The sequence below is a fragment of the Nuphar pumila genome, chromosome 9, assembly GCF_984573655.1.
Source record: "Nuphar pumila chromosome 9, dmNupPumi1.hap1.1, whole genome shotgun sequence".
In the NCBI taxonomy this organism is placed as follows: domain Eukaryota; kingdom Viridiplantae; phylum Streptophyta; class Magnoliopsida; order Nymphaeales; family Nymphaeaceae; genus Nuphar; species Nuphar pumila.
The window spans coordinates 114,773,507-114,785,863 of record NC_143257.1 but is presented as its reverse complement, the minus strand read 5'-3'; the positions used below and the strand labels follow the sequence as shown (position 1 = coordinate 114,785,863).

At 36.7% G+C, this 12,357-nt stretch overlaps 1 protein-coding gene across 1 annotated transcript; it reads left to right on the top strand.

The window, feature by feature from the left end:
* The first annotated feature begins 11,090 nt into the window (after positions 1–11,090).
* Positions 11,091–12,018, top strand: LOC149828952 (thylakoid lumenal protein (Mog1/PsbP/DUF1795-like photosystem II reaction center PsbP family protein)). Its single transcript, XM_090017012.1, has one exon. It carries the CDS (start codon positions 11,138–11,140, stop codon positions 11,873–11,875), a length of 738 nt encoding a protein of 245 aa, XP_089873138.1. The 5' UTR covers positions 11,091–11,137; the 3' UTR covers positions 11,876–12,018.
* Positions 12,019–12,357: the final 339 nt, after the last annotated feature.

Here is a 12,357-nt window from a genome sequence, read left to right as displayed (position 1 = left end):
TTCACATGTTGAAGGATATTATACGAACTCAAACTAACCTTATCGATAACAATAATAAGGTCATTGAGGAGCTATGAGCATGCCTGAAGCATCAACAATGATGACTTCTGTATTTGATTGTTTTGTAAATTTGAGTGTAATTGAGATTCATTATAAATCATTGAATTGTCTTTTATTGAATTATGTATGTAATTGTAAATCATAACAGTGATTCATTGTAAAACATTAAATCATTAAATTGTGTATCTGCTGTAAATTTGAATTGTAAGTGTTGTTAATTTGAATTATAAATTTAAACTATAAGTGTTATAAATTTTAATTGTAAACAAGTGAATTTCAATATAACAAGTGAATTGTGTAAAATGTTGTCAATATAAGAGTAACATGAGAATTGGAATGTAACAAGTGAATTATGTAGGTGAATTGTGTAAGTGTTGTGAATTTGAATGTAATAGGATATATATATTATAGATTTTAATTGTAAATAGGTGAATTTCAATGTAATAGGTGAATTATGTAAATGTTAGTAATTTGAATTGAACAGGTAGAACTATAAATTTTTGAGGATAAGAAAGTTTGAAAAAATAATTGACAAACAATAACCAAAATTTGCTATGTGTGAGGAAGTCTGCAAAAAAGATAGGCGAAAATGACCAATATTTGCGAGGATGAGGAAGTTCACATAAAATATTTGCAAAAAATGACCAATATTTGCGATAATATAAAAGTTCACAAAAATTTTTTATGAGCAACGTCGAATACATTTGTGAATTCCTCCTAAATATGTGATTTTCCTCCTATAAAGAGTTATGAGGATTGGGACTCACAAAAAAAAATGTGATTTTGCGCATACAAAGAGTTGTGAGTATCAAGACTTTCACAAAAAAAGATAGGATTTTCCTCGTATGTAATTTCAACCTAAATCTTTCGCAACAAAGAGTTGTGAGGATAAGGAACTCCATAAAAAAGTTTTGCAAATATAAAGAAATTTGGGACTTGCACAATGCAAAATACATGTTTTTCCTCTTATATATGCAGATTTCCAACTACATATACGATTTTACTCTTAAATTTGAGACTTTTTTTTAATATGCAATGTTCTAGTTTCACGTCAGTGCCAACATAATTTGTATGCGGCTAAGTCTTGCTTCATTGTTTTTAAAGAAAATAATTGCATTGTCGTCTTGTGGCTGCTCAAGTTGTACTTCACCAAAGTGCATTGAGTGGTAAACCAAACTTCATAGATAAGTTCTTCGTCAAATGCTTCATGCAAAATCCACCATGACATGTAGGTCATGTGTGGGGGACAACATACTTTAGACCTTTATGCCTATTTCAAATAACTATAAGTCTAATCTCTCTTTATATTCATTGTAGCATATGAGTTCGTGCTTTAGATGCTCTAAAAACCATGCACATGATTTATTGGATTCCTTATCTACATCTGTAAATGTTATAAAAATATCTTAACACAAAGATCAATACTATGCATCGACAACAATATACCAATGTATATTCTTTTTAGGAATATGCTATCTATCATAAGAACGTGAGGGTATTTTTTCAAAAAGTCATTGATGTATGGCCGAAAAGATAAAAACAGATATTGAATCTTTCGGTTTGAATGTATCCTAGCGATCCTCAGGTAGCCTTCATCAAATAATTCAAATAAACAAAAAAACATCCTAAAGGACTTTTCGAATGAATAATATAGTGCCTTTTTAGTATGTTCTCATCCATGTTATATTTGTTTGTAAGTAACCTCCACACCTTCTTTGCGGTTGATGTCATTCATGATTTCTCTTGGAGTCATCTTCAGGTTATTATGCATGCATTTATGAATAATACCTGAAATCTACTACATGTATTTTGTTTATTACAAGGTTGCCTAAGGATCCACTACATGTATGCTCGCTTCTATACTTCTTCACTTGAAAGAACCCTGCTTTTCGCACTTTTCTACAACGGATTTTTCAGGGGCAATCAACAGTAATACGTGGGTTCTTTCTCGTGCATATGACAATGCCTCTTTTATTGCAACTCTTTTAAAATTTTGCTTTATAGTTACTCATGATCACATGATTTTTCAAAAACTTACGATTGTGTTGGAGATCATTAAACATTTTGTCGAAAGTAATTTCTTGATCGTTTGAGCTTGTTATTAGCTACTAAAATTGTTCATAATTATTAAGCTTTTTATTATGCAACTCATCATGCAAATGAGATGTCTTTACTTTAATGATTTTTAATTGCTCTTGATTACATGAGAATTCATTGAACGAGAACATATTCAACCACATCTCATTAGTGTAAAAACATAAAATAATTATACTGCCCAACAAATATTCATATAAATTATACAACATACCAAGGGTTCAAATTCTAAAATGTCATTTGTGCATCACTTTCACCGGCCATTATTTATCTCATGTCATCACTATCTTTATCCTCTCGTCGACATGATATACTCATCATCATTGTTGTCATCCGATTCTTCATTGTCAACGTGATCATTTCTACCACTAATTGACTGTTCAGTTATACAAACTAAATCAAAATTTATCATATCTATCGTTTCTTTTGCTTTCATGCATTTAACATTCTTACATTTTCAATATTCAAGATTAACCATAAAACTATCACATCCATCATTTTATATCTCAAGCATAAATTACAAAGTCCAATAACTTGTACCTAGCTTTGATATTTGCTTGAGAAGGTTGAATGTTATTCAAATTACTGCGACGAAGATCATAGGCACTAGTTTTCTTACATAGTTGCACATCCTCTACAATGATCCTTTGATCATGTACAACATCAATTATTCATTCTTTATTGTCTTCATGTTGAACATCTATATCCCTAATCAGGTCAGACAACTGCATGCCCTCCACGTGCATGAGTTCAATGTTTGGGATGCTAATATCTTCATTGTTTAGAACAAATAGATGATCGCCAAAGGACTGAGCTCGATAGATGGTGCTTCAGATAGATGCACATTCTATATCGGATTCTCATCATGTCATTCATCAATTGCTTCTTGATTAACTTTGAAAGCAACTTTGTCTTTAACTTTGTGAACAACTAAGTAAATGTTATTACTAAATAACATGAATTTACATCATCATCGTCCAAAATATCTATCCATATATATTAACCATCTAATTTTGAAGAACTACTAGAGGATCATTGACTCTTTCGCATCAACCCATATCATTTATCCTCATAAAATAGCATGTGAGAAAAAGTTATCCATATACACTTCATACATTCAATTAACAAAACTACCTACAACAACCACTCTAAAAACCAACTACTCACAATGACCCCCTAACCCATATTTAATGCTTGTACACAGTGAACCTCAACCCCATTACACCAACATAAAAATGATGAATATTAATTAAAGGACAAGCAAACAAACATAAATCATCTTCAACAGAAACAAATATATATCTATGAAAAAAACCTTAAATATAATCAATCCTAAGCAGTAAATCCGATGATAAATATTAAATAAAATACAAATAAACATATAAAAAATCTATAACAATCAAACACAAATACACATGGGGTTATTAAATCATCATATCTAAAAAAAAAGGTTTGGAGTAAACATACACACACAGGGCTATTAAATGATCATATCTAAAAAAAAAGTTTGGAGTGAAATAACACACACACACACACACACATATCTATATATATATATATATATATATATATATATATATATATATATATATATATATATATATATATATATATAGAGAGAGAGAGAGAGAGAGAGAGAGAGAGAACTAAACATATTAGGCCTCATTTCTCATTCTACCCCATTTTTCCCTATAGGTTTTAAGTGTTTTATGATAGATCTGAACTATTAGATGTGTTTAGCATGATCGGTTTAGTAAGAATCAACTCTTGGATAATGCTTTTTCAACGAAAATACATGTTTTTATGAGCCAAAAAATTGGTACCTTCATAGTCATTGATTTTGGATCACTAAAAAACATGTATACAAGTCAGATTCTAATGATCCAAAAGCCGATTCTCACTAAACAAAACCTATAGATCACATCTATGGTATTAGACGTGAAAAAACACTTAAAACTATGATTTTTTTAAGGGACCTAATGAGACCTACCGAAAAAAGGGCCTATATATATAATTTGTATGAAATTCACATTTAGACCTAATCGAAGAAGTCAATGAAAAGTATGATACCTCAACCTCGTCAGAATGTAGTATAAGAATCGTTGCAAGGAGAGAAAAACAATGTTGAGGGTTCTACAAGGAAAATATGATTCTTTCTAAAACAAAAATAAATTTATATATGATTCAGCAATCATGCAAAGTTATGCAGGTTCACATGCCAAATCTTTATGCAGATAGCTACATATTTATGGATCTCCTTGTTATTGAAAGGAGGTTCGTACTGTATCCTGTGAATATAATATAATATATATGACTTTAGTCAGTATTTATAAAGTTATGAAGTTCAGTTTAACAAGAGGTTTACAAATATTGTTATAGATGCAAACTTTGTGAGGTGTACACAGATTCAATATGATATTTGAGAGGTTACGAGATTCAGTTTAACATAAAGTTCACAAATTTTGTTATGCGAATTTAGTTAGGCATTTACGAAGTTATGAGGATTCGGTTTAAGAGGAGGTTCACAAATTTGGTTATGCGAACTTTGTGAAGTCCGCAAAAGGAAATGTCTGAATCTAAATTTTAATGGGAGTTTGCAATAGTTTAGTTGACTGAGTGGATTGACCAATGCTAAATTTGTAAGTTTCACACAAAGGGTGAAATGGTCTTAACCAAGTTGAATATTTGTGATTTAGGCACAGGACAAATTTTAAAAAAATTGAGAGGTATTATAAAAAAACATGTCATTTCAGAAAAAGAAAAAGTGGATGGTGTGAGTTTCTCTCCCACCAATGAGATTTGAAATCTCACATTAAATGAGTGATTCCAATCGTATGATTTGAAATCACACCATGTGCAAAAATGTGAACGTGAACCCCAACGTTCTTCAGATTCACCCCAAAAGTGAACGGTGGTTGCAACTTGCAACATGGTGGAGCACGCCAGAATCAAGATTTCGACGAGCTCCATTTCTCTTGCTGGCGAGCCCTTGTTTGGGTCCCCTTTTTCTTTGGTGATTTCAATCGAGAGGAAGGGCAGTCAAGGGGGACCAGCTGACGGGGCACCAGCCGATCGCGGTCACCCGGAGGTTCACAAGGTGTGGGAGCCCTCCTCCGGTAGGAAGATTGGGCAGAGCTCTGAGGGTTTTCCGGCGGGGCTGGATTCCATCTCAGTCCGGTAAAAGAGAAGATCGAGAGGTGGACAGATGTGCTCTGGCAGATGGAGGCGACAATTTGGGGGGTGTACTCCTGTGGCGGTGGCCGACATTTTGATCAGAAGAAAGGAGTATTTTTTTCTTTCACATGCAAATGGAATTCCTCTCACGCTAAACCAACATGAGAAAAGAAATCATATGAGATTATGATTTTGAATCTCATGAGATTTTCTTTCATTTTATAAAAGAGCAGTCAAACATACCCTAAAAGCGTGCAATCACATTCTAAAACTACTGTTTAAGGATCAATATTCTGTGTGCTACTGTAGATGGCGGTCACGTTGCACTTGATCTTGATTCTGTTTAACTGGAAGGATTGTAGTTTTTGTGATTTAAGATCTCTCTCTCTCTCTCTCTCTCTCTCTATATATATATATATATAGTAATGGGTTCATGTTAAACCCATTTGGTGCTAAACTGCATGATAAATGGGTTTTTCGGTCTTTTTTTATTTTATTTTTAAATTCTGACGGTACAGATGTGATCTATCTACTTGATTTTACAGGGATCAGCTCTTGAAGCGTTTGATTCCAACATATGTGTGAGTTTTTATAAAGTTCAAAAAATCAACGGTCCAAAATCTTTGTAAATTTTTGAGGCTCCAAACATCAATTTTTTCATCGAAAACGCATGATCCAGGTGTAGATTCTTAGGAAATAGATCATGCCCAACACATTTATGGATCCAGAACCGCATAAAAAGTATCAAAGAAGCCCGAAAAACCCATTTAACATGCAGTTTAGCACAAACCCATTTTTTTCCCCTCTCTCTCTATATATATAGTAATGAGTCCATGCTAAACCCATTTGGTGCTAAACTGCATGATAAATGGGTTTTTCGGGCTTTTTTATTTTATTTTTAAATTCTGACGGTACAGATGTGATCTATATGTACTTGATTTTACCGGGATCAGATCTTGAAGCGTTTGATTCCAACATATGTGTGAGCTTTTATAAAATTCAAAAAATCAACGGTCCAAAATCTTTGTAAATTTTTGAGGCTCCAAACATCAATTTTTTCATGGAAAACACATAATCCAGGTGTAGATTCTTAGGAAATAGATCATGCCCAACACATTTATGGAGCCAGAACTGCATAAAAAGTATCGAAGAAGCCCGAAAAACCCATTTAACATGCAATTTAGCACCAAATGGGTTTAGCACATACCCATTTTTTTTTTCTCTCTCTCTCTCTCTCTATATATATATATATATATATATATATATATATATATATATATATATAGAGAGAGAGAGAGAGAGAGAGAGAGAAATTGATAGTTGCCTGTCACTTTTCTAGCTTACAGTAGATGGCGGTCACTAGCTTACAGTAGATGGCGGTCACGTTGCACTTGATCTTGATTCTGTTTAACTGGAAGGATTTGTAGTTTTTGTGATTTAAGATCTCTCTCTCTCTATATATATATAGTAATGGGTTCATGTTAAACCCATTTGGTGCTAAACTGCATGATAAATGGGTTTTTCGGGGTTTTTCATTTTATTTTTAAATTCTGACGGTACAGATGTGATCTATGTACTTGATTTTATAGGGATCAGCTCTTGAAGCGTTTGATTCCAACATATGTGTGAGTTTTTATAAAGTTCAAAAAATTAACGATCCAAAATCTTTGTAAAATTTTGAAGCTCCAAACATCAATTTTTTTTCATCAAAACATATGATCCAGGTGTAGATTCTTAGGAAATAGATCATGCCCAACACATTTATGGAGCCAGAACCGCATAAAAAGTATCGAAGAAGCCCCAAAAACCCATTTAACATGCAGTTTAGCACCAAATGGGTTTAGCAGGGACCCGTTATATATATATATATATATATATATATAGATAGATAGAGAGAGAGAGAGAGAGAGTGAGAGAGAGAGAGAGAGAGCATTCACCATTCAACATTACCAAAATACATCCAACAAAATATTGGATGAGAGAGAAACAAAAGAGAAACATAAGAGCAAAGCAACCACAATCTAGATGGTGATTGTGTATAGTTTAGAGTACAAGCAGATCAACCTTTCCACCCTACTATGTAATTTAAGAGCCAGATACACATTAGACATGACCCGTTGTCGAAGCCTTTCGAAATCGAATTTGATGCCCCTGAAGAAGATGATGTTTCTTTCAGTCCATATCACCCACCATGCTGAAAGCAACCAAACCCGCCACAATAATCTCCATTTTTTTTTGTCGTACAATCCTGGGATCAAGCAAGAGATCCCGAATAACGGAACACGAACGAGTTTGAACAGGTGGTGCACCCCAAGTTTGAAAAAATAAGTCTAGAACGATCGGGCAGAGCCAAAATAGGTGAGTCATGTCCTCTACAGCCTTCTCGCAAAGAACACACATGCTTGGAAATTGAATCATCCATTTTCTGACATTAATTTGGGTTTGAACACGATCTAGAGCCACAAGCCACGCCAAAGCTTTTGCCCTTGGAGTTGACCCCTTACCCCACATACAATCACTGGGAAACCAGTCCATCCCGGATGGCAATAAGGAATGGTAAACTTGCTTAATGGAGAACCTATCTCCGCTCGCCATGGCCCAGTGAAGCCACGGCTGGCCATGGACAGGCCTAAGATCTCTGCCACTAAAGGACCAAAGTGTCTTCCGCCACTCCAGCCAGAGAGACGAATGACACACTGAACTGGGCGTGGAAAGAAGGGAGTCATGTAGACTACCATAATTTTGCCTAACAAACGTAGCCCAAGAAGATTGAGATGTGGAAGCTTCCCAAGCCCACTTCAAGACTAAAACGATGCTCCTCTTTCTTAGAGCTGGAATCTCCAAGCCGCCTCGCTGCCTCGGGAGAACGATCTGTTGCCAAGAAACAAGCGGGTACTTTTTGTGCGACACATTCTCAGACCAAAGGAAGTACGAAAGCAAATGATTAATCGTCTATTCTACTGTCGTTGGTATAATGGACATGCTCATTCGAAACTCTGGTAATCAGGCTAAAACATGGCGAATGAGCGTCAATCATCCCGCAAAAGATAAATATTGAGTTTTCCAAGTCTGTAATCTCCCTTGCACCCGCTCTATGGTAGACATCTAAGCAGAAGTTCTCGCTGACTGCAAAGAGTGCAACGATAGACCCAAGAAATTGACAGAAAGGTCGGATATTGGGCAGTTAAAGATCCTTACAGTAGCCGATTGGAGAAGAGGGTCAACATTGAGTAAGACCAGAGCACACTTACTCTTGTTCAGGCGAAGGCCTGGAATTGCAATGAAGACTTTAATAATGAAGCACAACCTGAATATTTGATTAACATGCGCATGTCCAAATATTAAAGTATCGTCTGCATATTGAATTGTGTGACCAACAAAACCAGGAATGCCCAAGGATTTCAAGAAGCCTGTTTGTTCTGCCCCTTTCATGAGAATAGGTAAACCATCTGCCGCAATATTAAAAAGGATAGGTGCTAGAGGACAACTCTATCGTACACCTCTAGCCAACTTGAATTCTTTCCCTCTCATTTCATTGATGTAAACTGACGATACGGATTTTGTGACCAACTCTTTAACCCATGCTATAAACCGGTTGCCAAACCCCATGTTTGTTAGAGATTCAATCAGAAAATCCTATGCCAGACTGTCATAAGCCTTGTGAAAATCCAATTTTAGCATGAAGTGCGGTGATCCAGTCGACTGTAAAGAGTGAAGAAGTTCAGTTGCATAAATAAAAGATCCTTGCAAACTTCGACTTGGAATAAAAACACCTTGGTTCGGAGAAACAAGTTGATCAATGACAGCGTGCAACCAATTAGCCAACACCTTAGATATAATGCGATACAGATCACCCATCACCGAAATCAGCCTGAAATTGGATATGTCTGACGCCCCGAGAGAGAGAGAGAAATTGATAGTTGCCTATCACTTTTCTAGCTTACTGTGAGTGAACGATTTATTTTGGGTTGTTTTTTGAAAATATGACTGGAAGATGTGCTTGACATGGTCGATTTGCTAGAAAATGATACTCGAATCATGCTTTTTATTAAAAAAATTAATATTTTTTAAGTTTTCAATATTTTATAAAAAATTTAAAGTGTTGATTTTTTTAAATCTCATAAAAAACTACGTAGAACACATCCATATAATCACATTTAAAGCCGACATGAAGAAAACCCTTCAAAAATCCACGTAAGCTGGCTGTAGGTCAGAGAAGTGGTAGGCAGCTACCACCTACCATTATTTTTAATAACTGCAATATGAGAAGGGGTTGAATTAAATTTTATCATACATTATCATTCATTTAACTTTTTATGATTTTAATGCCACAAAAAAACTGTCAATTCACCCCTCACATTTATTATGGGGAAAATTTTTCACCAAAACTAAGCCATTCCTGTCAGCCAACCCAGGCTCTTACCTGGTTTTTCTCCAGTTCTAGTTGGACCATGGGTCCAAGGCTCCAAGCCAGCCAAGCCAGCCAAGCCCGAAGCCTATTTAGGATCCAAATCCAGATTCCTAGACCCGGATGGATTGAGGCACGGGAATGCCGTAAGGCTCAGTGCAACCTGGCCCGGTTCTTATCAAGCTCCAACCTGGAACCAAATGAAGGACAGTTCCACGTGTGTCACAGGGACACACTAGTTGTGGTCCTGTGTCTGTGAGGAGACAGCAGGACAGAGACACACCGCATGGAAACGCTGTGTACGACACGGCTATTCAGGAAGGTGGTCCAGCTACTGACTATAATTTTAAGTACTTTTTTCCGACAGAAAAAAAAAATACTTAAATTTTTTTAAGTATCTTTGCGTACTATTATTTACAAGTATATTTATACCTTAATAATATTGAAGATATTTTTAAAAGATATATCAAATATCTAAAAATATGTGCCCTTGTGTTAGTGAGACTCACGTATTTGTGCCTCCAATCCGTGTCGAATCATGTGACGTAGCTACATGTGATTGTTCCGTGCCTAGGTCCAGTGTGCCAACCGTTGAAAAAACTTCACCCGAGCTCCAGCCTCTGACACCACCTCATGGACATGGCCTAGCCCCAGGTCAGCTGGGTTGAGGCCCAAAATTTCAGCCTGAGACCTGAAAGGTCCCAGGCCAGGTACCCAAAACACATGATCTCACCAGGTTCACCCATATATACAGCAGCTGTAAGCTACCTGAACAGAAACGGATCTTTGGTTCGCAATTCAGGGCTATCAACGGTCAGGTACCCACCACTTTAGGGTATACCTGAACCCGCCAAAATAACAAGGGTTTTGTCAGGTCATGAAAATGAAATCCCAGAACTGGACCCACATAATTTCAGAAATTTGTTTTTATTAAAAATACATATAAAATACTTGGGTCAGGTACCTGGCAAAAATCATGACCCAAACCCAGCCCGCATATTGCTTGGGTAGGTGTTTTTCATGCCCACACCCTAGAATTTGGGTTCGCGGGTACCCGATACAAACCCAGACCCCTTGACAGTCCTAGGCAAGCTCCAACCTGGATTAAACCCACTGACAGCTTAACAGGCCTCTAAACCAGGACCAAAGCAAACCTGGCCTTAAACCTACAATAGGACCTACTGGATCATTTGACTAGAAACTGGTCAAGTCAATGTCTAACTTCTGCAAAAATATCATGTGACAATGGCATTTTGGTAAGTACACAAGGATGCAATCCCATTGTCATTCAGATAAGGCCAGTACCACACCCAACCAATCGATGCTAAAACATTGATCACATGAAAACAAAGAAAAAAAGAGAAGAGAATTAAGTAATAGCAACCACATCCCACCCTTCTCATGGCTACCATCTTCTCTCCCTCTGCCATCCTCCTGCCTGCTTCTTCACCAAAACCAGCTCCAAATCCTCCCCCTCCAAAGCAAGCCACCCTGCAACTCCCCACCAAACTCAATGCCACCTCTAAATCTTCTGCTGTTGCCATAACTGCAGCAGCAGCGGCCATCTCCATTCTCGTATCCACTCCCACATTCCCATCCCTAGCAGAAGAAGAATCCATATCCTTCAGTGTTTACTATGGCACAGCTGCTAGTGCAGCCAACTATGGTGGCTACGGTGGCAACTCCAGCAAGAAAGACTCCGCCGAATATGAATATGATGTCCCTGATGGCTGGAAGGAACGCCTCATCTCAAAGATTGCAAAAGGAACCAATGGAACTGATAGCGAGTTTTACAACCCCAAGAAGAAGTCTGAAAAGGAGTACCTTACCTTCCTCTCTGGGTTCCGGCAGCTAGCACCACAGGACACAGTGCTCAACAACCTTGCGCTGTCTGATGTCGACCTCCAGGATCTGATTTCAACAGCCGACAATGTTAGATCTGAGGAGAAGAGGGATGAAAAGGGTCAGCTTTACTATGTGTATGAGATTGAAGGGGTCGGTGCTCATAGCTTGATTTCAGTTACTTGCGCAAAAAACAAGCTGTATGCACACTTTGTTAATGCGCCAACACTGGAGTGGAACAGAGACAAGGAGATCTTGAAGCATGTGCATGAGTCCTTCAGAACTGTTGGATCATGATGACCTTCAGAACTGTTGGATCATGATGATAGATGTCATGTTTTTGTTTTTTCTCATAAGATGAAATTAGCTAAAACGAGCATATTTATCCTTTTTTCCTTGAAAGAAGAGCATATTTATCTATTGAAATCATAAGTTCTTTCCTACAGAAGCTGATCTATGTAACTCTCATTGAATGCTCCACTGGTTGTAGAGAGAGAGAGAGAGAGAGAGAGAGAGAGAGAGAGAGAGAGAGAGAGAGAGAGATTGTCCATTCCATTCACATAAAATCATATACAATGAAATAAATTTACAGTTGAATATGTAACAATACATGTAAAGGAGGAAGCCAAAGCTTCCAAAATGAGGCATCAAAAAGGGAAAAGAAAAACAAAAAAGAGAACTTACAGAACACAAATCTCATACAGAATGAAGCACAAGCAAACCCTCTGAAAATGCTGATTCCCCAAGCAGATCTGAAAGAGCAGACACTAGATATCCTT

Bases quoted from the DNA above. Each gene is read 5' to 3' on its own strand.
- LOC149828952 (XM_090017012.1), top strand. From the start codon at position 11,138: ATGGCTACCATCTTCTCTCCCTCTGCCATCCTCCTGCCTGCTTCTTCA.